The sequence below is a fragment of the Gambusia affinis genome, linkage group LG04, assembly GCF_019740435.1.
Source record: "Gambusia affinis linkage group LG04, SWU_Gaff_1.0, whole genome shotgun sequence".
Classification (NCBI taxonomy): Eukaryota; Metazoa; Chordata; class Actinopteri; order Cyprinodontiformes; family Poeciliidae; genus Gambusia; species Gambusia affinis.
Window position 1 is genome coordinate 19,172,562 of NC_057871.1, and position 15,108 is coordinate 19,187,669.

The window sequence follows — 15,108 nt, forward strand, 5'->3', positions numbered from 1 at the left end:
CAAGACAAATCCCACCCCTATTTGAACACATGACCGTGTGCTGGAGTGAGCTATAATAACACTGTCGTGCTCTGTGGTTGCAGTTTTTGTCCTTTTTGGTGTGTAGCTGCTCTTAAAAATGAGGCTGCAGTGTTTGGTGACGGCGCTTTGTGTCGGTGTGGGTGTCATGGCTGGGAAATACTCTCGGGAGGTGAATGAGCCCACGCAGAGTGATAGTGATGGGCAGACAGCGGAGTTCAGGATAGCTAAACTCAACCAGGTGTGGGAGAAAGCTAAACGGGTACGTACCTCAAGACAGAATAAGTTGCTATCTGCAGTCCTGATGAAGCAACACATTTCTGCGTTCTGGTGGAAATCAATAAATATAGAAAGGGCTTAAACCTGATGTATTATTTTGCCCGTAGATCTCATAGCTGAGAGTATAACGGTCTCAAGAATCACAAACTCTTTAATAATAATGAATAGTGAAAAGGCTTTAACGCTAATTTTAGCGTTGTGACAAAATGACATTCTCAGCCAAATTAGCACAGTCTTTAATTCCAGGCCTTTTAATCTTCATAAACGTCTTAGTTTGACATTGACATGGTCTTAAATGGTTGAGGAGTATTCACAGAGGAGTTGTACTGTTCAGTGGTGTCCTGGTGGTGTTATTAAAGTTGACTGTCATCTGTTTTACATCGTTCACAGACAGACTGTTGACTTTGCATCAGACTTATCACCTGCACTTCCTCTGTATATGATGATCTGTCAATCTTACGGATGAGATCCGCCGTAGTGTGGATCTCATCACACTACGGCATCATCATGCGGTTTAAGCATCATCAGGTTTAAGCAGTGTATGGTCATGATCAACAGTAGACTGAGTACACAACCATGAGGCGCTCCAGTTCTCATTGTGGAGACGCAGTCTGGGCTGACGTCTTGCAGAGGGAAAGTATGGCATCCTGTTAGGGAGGGGAGATTGCCCAGCTTTCCAGCCTGTTGTTCATATTCTCAAAGCTGCAGTGAAACAGATGCAGAAGTGGGATGATGGCGTAGTTTGTTGACTAATTGGTTCTAAAGGCAATGTGTATTTAGCAAGAAGGACAATAGAACCAAACTGTGTCTGTCATACACTTTGTCTGTTTTTTTTTTTTTTTATTATTATTGCTACTTTCACAGTTTCTTTCTGGACTGATGGAACATTAAAATTAGTAACCAAGCAGACACACTTCTCCTCTTCCTATCGGAGTAATCCTTCATTTTCTGCTCCTTTTGTGTTGACAGATGCAGCTGACACCAGTGCGACAGGCCGAGCTGCACAGCGACCTAAAGATTCAGGAGAAAGATGAGCTTCAGTGGAAAAAAATGAAGGTGGAAGGCTTGGATGAGAACGGGGAGAAAGAAGCCCAGCTCAGGCGCAACTTTAACGGTGAGAACAACCTAAAGTGAGAAAATAACTCTGTTCTTTTTTTTATTTTGTTTTTAAGAAATTTAAATGTGCATTTATAGCTCAACACCATTGACAGTATTTAACACCAATAAACAAAATATGGCCAGTTCAAGCTGATATAATCCTGTGCAGGGGAGTTGAGCGTAGGGCAGATTTAAATTTACCAAGAAATGCTTAATCAAGTTAGGATGGAAACAGGAGCTGATGTACAAGCGCATGAAAGGATGTTCTCCTGCTAAACTGCAGGTGATGAAGCAGCCGCCCACACAAGTATCTGATGCTTTCTGCCACAAGCAGCAGGTGGACGCCCTCTTCCCTGTAGCACCTCTGGCAGCAGCTCAGAAACACGACGCCGTACCCTCTCCAGTGATCCCCATTTAACTCGATTTTCACACGCAACGAATCACTGAAGCACTCGTGCTATAAATGTTGATCTTCAGAGCATTAGAGGCCAAAAAACATAGAAAATTTAGAGATCAGTTTTAGTGCAGCATGGTTCTCGATCATCAGTATGAGGAGATGCAGGTTTCACGATTACAACAAATTAAAATAATTTATCCAAATATTTTATCTGTCAACACCCTGTTTTTTGTTTTTTTCTTTCAATTTATTATTGAAACACAAAACACAATTATCCAATGAACAGATCTCGGATCAGGAAATCATTTATTTTTTATTTTTTTAGTTACTCCAATTAGTCTCAAGTCCTTTGAAATCCTCCCTCATCCACACTTTTTTCCCCAACTACTTTCAACTTGAAGAGTCTTTTGCTTATACACAAAATGCAAATATTACAGGTTTTGTCAGCTTGTGCAATACATTATTATTTTTATTGTGTAGGCACTTTAATTTCTCCACATTTTATACAACTATTGTAGATCGAAATGTCTAAAGATTGTTTTCTAAGCTCCTCATTACTCTCAGCGATGGAGTAGCATTTTTGCACCAGCAGAGCTGCAGCCACTAACTCTCTGTCCTTGTTGGCTCTCTTTTAAATTTAAAAATATTTCTTTGTCTCATTATGCAACACCTCTTATAAAACTCACTGCAAAAATAAAATCTTGTTTTACTGTTTGGACTTGTCGATTGAGTCAAATACAGCCTCTCAAAGAAGTACAGAAGTCCATCAGCGCCATAAAATATTATAGTCCTACTTCTATTCTGTTTATTGAAAAGATAAAACAACCCTGTGTCCCAGCTTGATGCATTATGGGTTAATATGTCACAATGATGGCTAAGAGTGCTGAGATGTTGCTGAATAAGCTGCTGAAACCCATTTTACTGGAATAGAAAAGTGAGCACAGACTTTCTGAGGGACTAAAGTCCAACTTTATACACTGCAGGAGTATAAAATAGGTGCAACACTATTTGTTACATTCAGAGCGTAAGAAAACATAATGTTCCATGATTAGATTTTTTGTGGACTATTAGTTTGTAAGGTTTTGATTGTGAATATTCAAGTAAATGTTTTTTTTTCTCTCCATAATGTTGAATTTTAAGTTCTTTTTAATGTTCCATGAAACACAAGCATATTTTTTAAATGCCCACCTCAAGGCGTTGTCAATATAATGAAAAAAGTTTATTATGCTTCATCTGCCTTCATTTCTACTGATTCTTCTTTGCTGTTATTTTAAAATGTTCACTGTCTTTGTTTGGATTAAATGACTTTATCTCTAAAGGTTAATTAATCCATCCATCCATTTTCTTTCACCCTTGTTCCTAGTGGGGTTGGGAAGGGTCAAAAATGTAATTACCGGTAATGGACATGCAAATCAGATTCACTTTATGCTGTCATTCACCAACAACAAACTCTGCTGCCGCCATTTTTACGAAGCAAATGGCGTGGCTGTGGACCACAGATTGTAGTTCTACCACCCTGGTTTTGTTATGCAGTGATCCTGGCCAAGTATGGCATGGATGGGAAACGGGACATGAGGCCGATGGAGACCAACTCCCTGAAAGACCACGAGGCCAGAGACGGAGATATGTTCGATGATCCCAAACTGGACAAACTCTGGAACAAGGTTTGTGCTCAGGTGCAAAGGAGAGAGGAAAGGCGACACAGAAAACCGTTCTTGGTCACTTGTGAAGCACATTCCTCTCGGTTCTCTTTTACCAACAGGCCAAGAGCTCTGGGAAGTTCTCTAACGAAGAGCTGCAGAGCTTAAAGAGGGAATTCCAGCATCACAAAGACAAGATCCATGAGTACAACATCCTGATGGATACAGTCAGCAGGACCGAGGGTGAGCTAACTGTTTCTACTGAAACAAACTGCAGTCCATTCTGTACTCATCTGTGCTCACCATTTATTGGGCCGGTTTGAGATTGTCATAACATGACAACCTTGATTAAAAATCAAGGTTGTCATGTTACACACTTAACATGTGTGTAACATGTTACACTTAACATGTTACACACATGTTAAGTGTGTAACATGACAACCTTGAAGTGTGTAAGTATAAGTGTGTAATACTTACACACTTATACTTGTGTGTAAGTATTACAATATTTACACACAAATTTAAAATTGAGAAAATATATTTATACAATGATAGCAGAATTATAAAATGTATTTATTTTGATTTTGCAGACTTGAGCAAAAACTAGCTTTTATGTATGCGTTGCATAGAACGTGGTGCCTTATTGATATTATCTGGATAATAAGTCGGGCTGTTTGCTTTCTTTTCAGCCGCAATAGGCTACGTGGCAGACATGTTTCTAATAGCTTATCACTGGTCATTGTAAAATGTCAAGCTAACACTTTCCAAACCAGCTCTTTGTGTGTCTTTTTTTTTGCCATCAGTGTTATTTCCAATTAACAGATTTGTTTGTTGTGTAAGTAAATGATTAGTGCAGTAGCCTTTGTTCAGCCAGCTGATCAGAACCACGTTAACCCATCGAACCCGTTTGATAGTGAATGGTAGTTGCTATAAACTCATATTTATTTGGACCCTGGTGTGGCTGCATAGCACTGACTTTATGGACCGTTGGAGTTCTAAGCTTCTCGTTGAGTTCTGCGGTCTGGTGGCAGGTATCAGGCAGGACAGGTTCCCGTCCGCCGCTCTCTACTCTGTCACTGCTCATCATGTCAAACTGGGAGATTTAAGCAGAGCTGGCAGTCCCCCAGAGTGTTTCATCCAGGCGTGGAGAGTGGATGGGCACGTCTCTTTTGGGCTGGACTGACACTTTGCTGCCGTTTCCTTTTTTAAAAAAATAAATAAAATAAAATCTCCACAGCATCTATGTCGCTTCGAGACAAGCCGGAGGGGTTTTTTTTCTGCTTGTCTGATGCATTTAAATATTGAGCCAATCACATGTTGCCTGCAGGGCCTGAGGCTCTATCTCACCACTTTGTCTGCTCACCGTCTGTCTGTTCCTTGATTTTCATTTTGTTTGCCCTTTTTTTTCTCTTTTTGATCCAAATGTCAGCCGGTATTATTATCATGGCCTTTGTTTGAGGTTTTCCTCCTTGAAGATGAGAGAGACGGGAATCTCATAATCTGATGGCGTTAGTCAGTAAGTCCAGACTTACAGGTGACTCACGGCTCTTACAGAAGAAGTGATTTTAATATCACAAGATCAGACCAATTGCCTTTCAAAGCCATTTCAGAGCTTCTGCAAAACTCTCATCAAACACTTGTTTGATGAGAGTTTTGCATCCCTTTGTCATTTCTTCCTCTTTTTGACTCGTCTCTTCTTGTCCTCACTCCCAAACACCTTCTCTCCCCCACTTGTCTCCTGCCCTCTCTTTAGAAATTCACAAGAACGTGATCTCCCCCATGGAGGGCGACACCAAAGAGCACCTGCTGCAGCAGAAGCACACCGAGCTGAAGGAGAAAATGAGAGACCTCAACCACGGCTTCGAGCGCCTCCGCAAAATCAGCCACGAGGGTTTCTCTCAAGACAGCGGTGAGGAGGAAGGAAAACACATCTCGCCTCTCATTTACCCCGACTCTTTATTCACAAAGACTTGTAATTATTGTAATGCTCTTCTGTAAAGGCAATAAGCTACAGGCGTCACACAAATGTTTCTTTTGGCTTTTAGCCGAAATTCCATTTGGTTATCAATAGGAAACGATTGAGGTTTTTTAAAACTGCTTTCAGAGCTAGGTTCTAGCGTTGACGTAAACCAGTTTGTCCTTGTTCCAGTTAGTGTTTTCTTTTCTTTTCTTCCTTAAGATTTGCAGCTTTTTCATCCATCCTCTTCTCACAGAATCCATTGTAGTTTTTTTTTTTTTCTTTGCAAGTTTATTGCTTCAAACCATCAAAATGCTGTTTTATTTATTTTTTGTTGTTTTATTAACATCATATATAAAAGCTTGAAAGTTTTCCTTTTCAGTCGTTTGGAGTTTCAGCCCAAAGATGGGGAAAATATGTTAAAAAAAAAAAACATCAAAGTAACAGTCAGTAAGCAGTCAAGAATGTAGCCCAAGGTTCCCGTTCTCTGACATCAATACGGAAAACAATGTGCCTTTTTAAAAGGTTACAAATAGCAAAGTGTCTCTAATGAGGTAAAGATTTATATGGCACTTTGTTAGGAAAAGGAAATCAGGAAAAATGTTGTTTGAAAGCAGAAGCTAGGGGCCATAATGAACCTAAGGATATAAAAACACTGGCATACAGCAGCATGTGAGAAAGGTTGTGATTAAAGAATTACTGTCAAACTGTACAAGTACACCAGCCACCAATGCTATGGTAAACAACAAACACAATATAACAATGTCTGGTATTACAAACGTTTGTTCAGGCCAGGCATCAACATCAGTATTGAGTTGTTGGATTTGAAGCGTCCTGCTCCAAATGCCTCATTCAGATCTGGTTTTTAAATGCGTCCTGAGTGACCACATGGATCCTACTCTGTATCCAAATAAACACAGACAGGACTCTTACTTCCTTCTGACATTTTTTTTACTATAATCTCCATTTTCCTGCAACAGCATGTTTATGAGGAGTGTGTAGAGAGACGGAGGAAGGTGGGGAGCAAGTGAGAGGGCGCTACATAATTTACGCAGCGCTGTTTATTAGTTAGTTTATAATTAATTATGAGCGGTTTTTTTCCCTTAGCACCACAGTGGAGACGTTTCCAATACAGTTTTAATTCAACAGCTAAGTTTATTTACTATTTTCTGTTACTGTTGTAGTAAATATGTCCTGCAGGTAGCTTGGCGGCAGTTTGAATCTCACATAAATTGAAGGAATGAAGAAATGATCTCCATTTATAAACAGAGGCATTCATCACTAACCTTTATCAGCCTTTTTTTTTTTTTTTTTATTAAACTGAAAACAGAGTGCACTGGAGTGCATTCTGATATATTTATTCACTAAAACTGGCACAAGTTCTTTGTTCTAATTCATTAAGTTTGACCTACCAGTCATTGATCAAAACTGATAAAGGGAAAACTCATCAGATTCTGATGTTGATTGATCAGTTTTATCTCTAGTAAAATATTAAAATCTGTTCATGCTTTAGGGCTGAGAAGAATAAATGGCTGCTTGCAATATATTCTCAATAGTTGAAGTTATATAGAACATTAAAAATACATTTAGGATAACAAAGCACTTTACACTTTGTACAGCCACCAGCAGTAACTTGAGCTTCATTGTCCTGGAGTATCTGGAGGTGAAATCTTAATCCTTCATTAGCAGGAAGCCTGATGCATTACTTGAAGCCTGGCTACCCTTAAAGCTACGAGTTCTTATTATAAAGAAGTATTTAATCACCAGAATTCTTTAAAACAAACCTTAAAAGTAGGAGACATAAATAATCAAAACGTAAAGTTACGTCCGCACACGACGTGACGACACATTGTCCAGAACTGCAGAGAATGACGACCTCCAGCAAACAGACGGTGGATCGTTTTCTGGTCATCACAAAAATATTGGAGTAAGAACATCACTCTTATGATGAATCTTTTCATAAATAATAGGAAGTGGTTGAATGGGGACAACATGGTTCATGCCTCAGCTACAAGAGAGAGCTCTCACAGCCACTCAGCAGGGAGATTAGTGAGGCAACCATGGGCTGAGGTTTCTGAGCATAAACTTTCTCGTGTTGAAAGAGTTGATTTAACTTTTTATACGCCTTCTGCCCATGGGTCTTGTTATTAAATATTGTAACTCGATTACTTCTTGTCCCTTGGTTTACTCATAATTTACTGCAATAGTGACTGGTAATGTGTACAAATGTGAGACTTTCAGCTGCTTCTGTTCACTGCTGCTATGTTTTATAAAGCTGGTAAATGGCTTTTTTTATATGATGTATTCTAAAAATAATTTCTACCTAAATGCAGTGGTGGGCTGCCAGGGCCAGAAAGGCCTTCTGTGCAGGTTTAAACACCGTCAGAACCCCTAATAACATATTTTTGGCAACCTAAATTATGATCTCTGATCAATAAGAGTTGAGTTTACCTGATCAATTAATCTCCATATACTACTAGTAAAATGGCAACATCTTTTCCCATTAATTTTTATTTCCCCACGAACAATATGTTAATTTTGATCATTCGGGATGATTGTTTTATCCCAGCATTGTAAATTAACAGTAAATGTTGTTTGCAATGAAAAATGGATAGGAATTTTACTTCTTTTTTATTTTATTCAGGTAATGTCTAAATTTGTGAATTGGAAAGTATTTGGAAACCTTGTTCATTCATTGTTTATGTGAAGGGTAAGTGAGAAGTGGGCTATGTTGTTTGTCATATTAAAACGTCATCCGTCTCTGTTTCAGAGCCATTGTAGCTCCAAACCGTCTCCCCAGTTTGTCTCTTCACCTTTCTGTGTGTGTCGTTGCTCTGCAGTGTTTCGGGAGCCGCGTGTGATTGAACTGTGGGAGGCTGCAAAGAGGGCAAACCTCAGCAAAGATGAGCTGGAGTCTCTCAAGGTGAGGCTCACAGCACTTACCCAGGTTGCTTTGTGAGGACTTTGTCAGTCTGCCTCTTAGAAACCTTTTCTTTCTTTTTTTTTTTTTCCCCCGTTCATTTTAACTCGAGAGGTTCAACTTTTAACTCAAGTGCTGCTTTGGTAAAAGCAGGATTAAATGCGTTCCTTTGCCCTTCGCTTTGTAGCGAAGCCAAGATCAGATGGATCACAGGGCTGCGTTCAGCTTGAGTTTGCAGTGACATTTCTGCTTTATCTGCTGCCTCAAGTGTTTATCGGCTCTACTATCCATGTAACTGAAGGCGAACTCGCTCTGCTCAGTTCACATCCACCTTCTCCCCGCTCCTTCAGGAGGAGCTGCATCACTTTGAGACCAAGGTGGAGAAGCACCACCACTACCAGGAGCAGCTGGAGCTGTCTCACCAGAAGCTGCGACATGTTGAGTCTCTGGGAGACAAAGAGCACATCAAGAGGAACCAGGAGAAGTACAACACACTCTCTGAGAAGACCAGGGAGATGGGTTACAAGGTAAGACAGGATCTTCTATAAAATATAGAGATGCTCTTCAAGCCCTGCAGTCAGAACCATCAGTCAGAAAAGGAGTTTTCTTTTTTGTTTCATCTGATGTTTACTTATGTTTCAAACAAACTTATTATGATAAGTTATTCACTCAGGATTCCTGAATTTAATACCTTCAATTCGGCTTGCAAAAGACCCAGTTTTATAGCAGAAAAATGGTCCCTAAAATTATTCATCTGTACTTTTCCTCTATCAATAACAAAACTGATGGCTTCATAAAACCTTTTGTTCCCTCCAAATGAAATTTTTATTTGTTGTTTTATCTTCTTAGAAGTTAAAGTAAAAACACAAATAAAACAAAATTACGTGGGCTTCTGTAAAACCAAACTACTAGAAAGAAATAACAGAGAAGTTTAATTTAAAATCTTTCCTCTCAAACAAGAGATCTGAAATAACTACACAGATTTAAGACTACTCTCTGTCGTCTTTATCGTTAGCTCCAGAAAAAGAGATGAATGTAGCATTGTCGTGTAATAACCATCGCTACACGAATGACCTCATTGTATTCCAGTGTGTGTACTCCATTACAAGCGTACATCATTCTGCCTAATGAGCTACTAATTAGATCCAACAGCAGTGCTGGCGGATAACATGCAGAGACCCATGAAAGCTGTAATTGAAAGTCTGGGCTCTAAGTTAAAGCATTGGTATTGTGGTGTTTAAACTGGTTTTCTTTGCTCCAAGTTCTGAACATTCTACATCTTATTTTCATAATTTGTCATGTCCTGAAAATAATTGTTCGAAAAAACAGTTTTTATTCTCTGGATTTTGATTTTTTACATTTTTTATTTTAATCACATTCTTCTAAATTCTTTAAAAAAAAGAAAAAGTTATCTCTTAATCTGTCTTAATCTTGTCTGATTTGGATATAGTCACTATGCGGTAATAACACAATAAAAAGAGAAGTTCGATTTTTATCGACTTGTAAACGTGAGTGCTGCGGACGTGAAGCATGTTGCAAAATGTGTGCCTCTGATTTCAGATGAAGAAACACATGCAGGACTTGTCCAATAAGATCTCTCGTCAGGGTCTGCAGCACAACGAGCTGTGAGGTTCAGCTCCTGATCGCCACCACTGGAGGATCATGAAACTGCACCCTGCGTGAACTGTGGGAATCATTCCTGTCAGCTACTGAAAAACATGGAAGGTTTTTCTTTTTACCGTGTGACTGGCTGAATGAGTTGTACAAAGTATGCTGATCAGATGGACAAACTTTCACTTTTTTAGTAAACTGATCAAATGAAATGAGTTAATTAAATAATTTAATTGCTTAAAATCTTCTCTGTTGTGATGTATGATAAATCAAGAAAATGTGGAAAACCAGTTTTATTACCTAAAGCTGAAAATGTGGCACTATTCCTTTACTTCTGCTAATTCTGGTTGGTGAAATAAGGGCAACAATGTCTGTAATTAATTGTGAAAATTAAATATTTAGAATGGTATTTGTGCTGCTGCCACTGTTGGCAGTTGTAAGTTGGTTTATTGAAATGATGCAAAAGTGTTAAAATGATCAATCAAAAATGTAGGGAACAAACAGTTAATCTTTAATTTTCACAAAAACATGCCAATATACACAACTGAGGTTTTAAAAATATATAATCTCTAGTAAAGGGTTTTTTTTTTCTTTTTTTCTTGGTAAACAAAGAAGCAGCTAATATTTACAAGTCCTACAGAAGTAACATTATTATATGTTCATGATACATCATCTTGTTTTTTCTTCCACAGAGACATTAGGTAGAAAACTGTAGCTGTAAAAAGAATCTGCTAAATATCAAATCGCTTCTTATGTTAGAAAGCAGAGCAGCTGAAACCCAAATTGTGCTTTTCCCCTTTAGCAGCGGCTCTCCTCCGAGAGCCACTGCAGCAGAATCATTGATTGCTGTGATGAATAATGTCAGCGACCAGCTGATTACTCAGCCGTGTCCTGCTCGGGCCACATGGGCTCGGATTAATGTCATTTGCACCGGGGATCCAACTCTAAGCCGCTTATTTCAATCGAACGCTTCGCCACTTTGATGCGGAATGATAGCTCGGCGAGTTGGGACTCTTTACAGTCGATTGTTGGTTTCAGTGCATCGAGGAGGGCTTGATCTCATTGTGAGATCACATCCTGCTGCAAACTCAAACGGCGGCTGTTTATAAATGTCATTTCAGCTCAACACATCATGGCACCCCGCTTTTCTTTGTCTAAATCAACCACGACTTTGGTGCCATTCCTTTCTACTTAAGTCAGTTTTTACTAGTGTGCCAACCTTGTGTAAAAAAACAAAAAACAAAACTCAACTCCTTAAGTTAAGTGCCATGCAGCGAAATTTCTGTCAAACACTAATTTAAAAACAAGTAGCACTTTACAAGATGACAGCAGCAGAAAGACCTCCCACACATTTTCTTACTCGTAGTGGAATGAATTGCTTGTGGAAATGACTGCGCTGGTGAACCTGTGAGTGTGTGCAGCAGCGATCGGTACGACCGACGGGGAGCAGCTTACTGAGATATACAGAGGGGGCTGCGGTGGAAAACCACTCTGAAGTGCTTCTGGAGTTGGGCGTCGCAGCGTCAGTTCGGTGGCCCTCGCCACCTGCTCTCCAGCTGAGTCAGCCTGTCCTCTCTGCCCTGAACATGCTCCGCCCCCACTCTCTGCGCTGTTTCCATGGCAGCGATGTTGAGGTGGGCGTACCTAATGGAGTCATCTTCTGGGGGAAGGGGGGGGAATGTTTGGGTGTCATTTCACAACATCCTTTAACTTATTGACAGACAAATTTAGAGAAACATGCATTTGTTTCTTGACACTTGATTCATGATTCATTCGGCTGGACTTCTGTTCTGGTACTTAGGAAATAAATGTTTCCATTTCTGTGTTGATTTTTGAAATTACTTCTGAATTATTGCATCTAGTTTCACCTGTTGTAAAAAAAAAAATTCACTTTAAATACTTCTCACTTTTGCTATTAAAACAGTATTGGATTTCTTCATGTGTTCCTTGCTAATTTGACTTAATCATCTTTTCAACATGATTTTCACAGTAAATTAATTTAACATGTATTGACTTTTAGTCAGTGAGATGATATTGATCTAAATGGAGGTTAGGGTCCTTTTATAAGCAATAAGTGTAGAAAATAGTGGGGGCACAGTGCAGTTGTTGCTCTGTTTTACTATAGCTGACATTTCCTAACAAATCAATACTCAATTTACATCCACATGCGGTAATGCTTTGCAGGAAACAGCAGGAGCGAAAATGTGCATCCAGGAAAAGGGGAAAATAAAAACTGATTTGTACTTACTGTGTCTGTAGAGCTGCAGGAGATCATGTCTCACAGCTCTGTATGGACTGGACTCATGAGTTGAGCTGTGCAGGTTCAGCTGTGAGTACAGCAGCTCTGTGGTCGTGGTCTGAAGGGCAGTAGTGGGGATATTAACGTAGTTGCAACCGTAGTCTCTGTGAAGGCCGGTGGATGGAGACGGACGAGCTTCTCGGATGAACGGGAACATAGCTGAAGAAAAACACAACAAAGTTTGCGTCGTTAATAATTATTAAATGTAGTAAGTCAGGAGGGAAACCCAGACAGTAACATCTGATCAATCCTGATCAGATGTCCGAATCGCATTAACTGACTCCTTGCAATGCAGGGAAGCAGCAGCTCCGTTTCACCTCCTCAAGCCATCTCTGATGCTGAACGCAGACTGGGTTACTGCAGAGAAGACCATAACGTCTGTCCCTCTCCATCCTACCATCACTCATGACCAAAACACAACGGTATCTCAACCCCTCTGCTTGACGCAAAGTCTCACCCCCAACCAGACAGAGCAATTCCCCCTTTTCCAGTGTACTAGTCCAGCTGATGTCATTTAAACCACGCAACATGCTGCACTGAACAGATCCAATACATCCTAAGTTATGGCTTGAAGACACACATGAAGAGAACCACATGTACGTACTAAAAACTGAGAAAACTCAATATTTACCACCAACGCCACGAAATGGATGAAGGACAGGAGACAGTTGCTGAAGGAATTAACCAACATTGGAAACAGTCATCTTGGTGCCAATAATCCATATATATTTCTTTGTGTACACCGGAAAAGTGCTTAAAGGTAATCCAGCCCCTCCGTAGTCCTACAGCACCCCATAAAATTAATCAGGGAAGATGGTCATAAGCTTTCTCAAGACCTACAAAACGCACATTGACCTGACTCCTATGACTCCCTCACCAAGGGTTACAAATAATATCCTCCGTCTGGATCATCAACCAATCCAAACACACAGGGAGGGTCCCTCCTTCCTCTTTCTGGTTCATTAAAACAGTTTTCTACTATTTCTTTTGGGCTAACAAACATTCCATAGAATCTCTGACTTCCTCCCATACTCTAGCTTTTGCTTCTGCAACCACAGTAGCCTCAGTCCTTCCAGTCATGTAGTATTTTTCTGCTGTTTTGTGAGGAAAGGAAAACCAAACCGCAAAGGCGTCCTTTAGGAAATGCTCCACTTCCTAAAACTCCGACCAAAGCAGCAGGACTCAGCATTGGGGCTCTGTCCCAGTCCACTGCCCAGGTCATATTGCACCAGACCCCGATGTTCGTCCCTGGAGATTTTTGGCCTCCCATCGAGGCCGGTGAGCATTTTATTTCAGAAAATTGACACAAAAAATAAATTTTCCTTTAACCAAAAAATGACTTTTTACTTACCAAATGGTGATATCGTTCTGAGCGTACTAAGTGTTAGAGGAGGAGGTGGAGGAGGAACTGAAGGTGGTGAACCAGACAACTTCCTATTCAGACCTTTGACCTCAACACCCTCACTGTCTCCAGGTTTCTCTCCTGCACACGAGTTTGGCAACAGTTTAAGACATCCATTTGCATTGAGGTCATTGAACACAACCATGAAATAATAAGAGGTTTTTATTAAAATGAAGTGCAGCTTTTAAAAACTATTGTCTCTTGATATAATCAAAAACTACTAAATATGTTAGAGTATATAAACAGGAAAAAATGAGTCTTACACTAAATACTACGCACCTTGTCTCTTGGTAGAAAAGACAGAAGAAAGATCTGTTAATGAAGAGCCGTGTTCCTAGAAGAAATGGATTGAGATGAAAAGAAAAACATGTTAGAAGAAATTAGGAGAAATGCTTTATGCCCTCAACAGCAGGTTCCACTGTTTTACAAATAAAAGTCTCAAAAGTGTGGCATACACTTTTATTACACCCTTTTCCCCCTGATTACCCTAAGGGAAATTCAACAACATATCTCTTTCAAAATATTATTACAGATATGTAATTCAACCCCTTTACTCTGATGCCCCGAATTAAAATACACAGAAACCATATTTATTCCTTTGAATGGTCTAGTCAAAGTCCAGAACAAAATCCAATTGAGAATTGGTGAGAAGACTTGGAAGATTGAATGCTCTCCATTCAATCGCGCCAAGGTTGAGCTACTTTCCAAACAAGAGAAGGTAAAACTTTCAGTTTCCAGAAGAAGAGAGTCAGAATGTAGATCTATATTGGTTTTGTCTCAGGAAACATAAAAAAAAAAAAAACAAAAAAACTGGACTAAGCTCTGCTATACTTTTCTACTTTATGGACTCAATGGTGTCCAAGAACTCAAAGCTTTTTGACTTTGTGTTCTTGATTTTTTTGTTTTTATATGGCTCATATTCTGTCTGAAACAAAGTAAATAACGATGACGAGTCAGAGGCCTGAAGTTCAGGCTGCACAATGTGCAAGAGCATCTTCCATCATCATTTAGGGTGATTACTTATGAGAGCATTTTTTACACTCTTTGAAGCTGTGGTGTAATGTAGTATAAACCAAACAAACAGGTGAGCACTTTAGTCAAGGCAGTAAATTGTTTTTTCCTCATACTCAGTAGGCTAGACGGACAGTAGGAGGGAGACAACTGCTGTAGACATAGAGGCTTCAAAATGAATTAATAGAGGAGCAACAGTGAGGAAGAGGAGGGCAGGAGGTGAAGAAAAGAGGATGCTGCAGAGCTGAGAGGCAGCGCTGACATCTTCAGAGGTGGCAGACAGGACACAAAAGGGTGGCGGCCTCCTCCTGGAGAAGTGTCTGACAGCGAGCCAATTTCATAATTTTCTCCTCCCCACAGCCTGTAATAAGGCAACCTGCCAGATCTTCAGTTACATCATGTGACACAGTTTGTCTTTAGAGACGTTACGTTGCTTGTGGAGTCAGGATGCGAAGGTTTGTTTCATTCTGACAAAG

At 39.9% G+C, this 15,108-nt stretch overlaps 2 protein-coding genes across 4 annotated transcripts in view; one reads left to right on the plus strand and one right to left on the minus strand.

The window, feature by feature from the left end:
- lrpap1 (low density lipoprotein receptor-related protein associated protein 1) lies at positions 1–11,857 on the plus strand. Its single transcript, XM_044113985.1, has 8 exons — positions 1–280; positions 1,267–1,411; positions 3,326–3,456; positions 3,555–3,675; positions 5,186–5,341; positions 8,230–8,312; positions 8,660–8,836; positions 9,870–11,857. Exons 1-8 carry the CDS (start codon positions 119–121, stop codon positions 9,936–9,938), a joined length of 1,044 nt encoding a protein of 347 aa, XP_043969920.1. The 5' UTR covers positions 1–118; the 3' UTR covers positions 9,939–11,857.
- Positions 11,444–15,108, minus strand: part of dok7b (docking protein 7b) — a 22,434-nt gene continuing 18,769 nt past the window's right edge. For 2 of the 3 annotated variants that reach the window (XM_044113983.1, XM_044113982.1), the window contains exons 9-12: positions 13,901–13,955; positions 13,571–13,702; positions 12,169–12,378; positions 11,444–11,580 (exon numbers count right to left, since the gene is read on the minus strand). In XM_044113983.1, the coding sequence (XP_043969918.1) occupies positions 11,444–11,580; positions 12,169–12,378; positions 13,571–13,702; positions 13,901–13,955 (534 nt within the window). The remainder of the gene's footprint in view (positions 11,581–12,168; positions 12,379–13,570; positions 13,703–13,900; positions 13,956–15,108) is intronic. The other variant, XM_044113984.1, reaches the window with a different exon arrangement.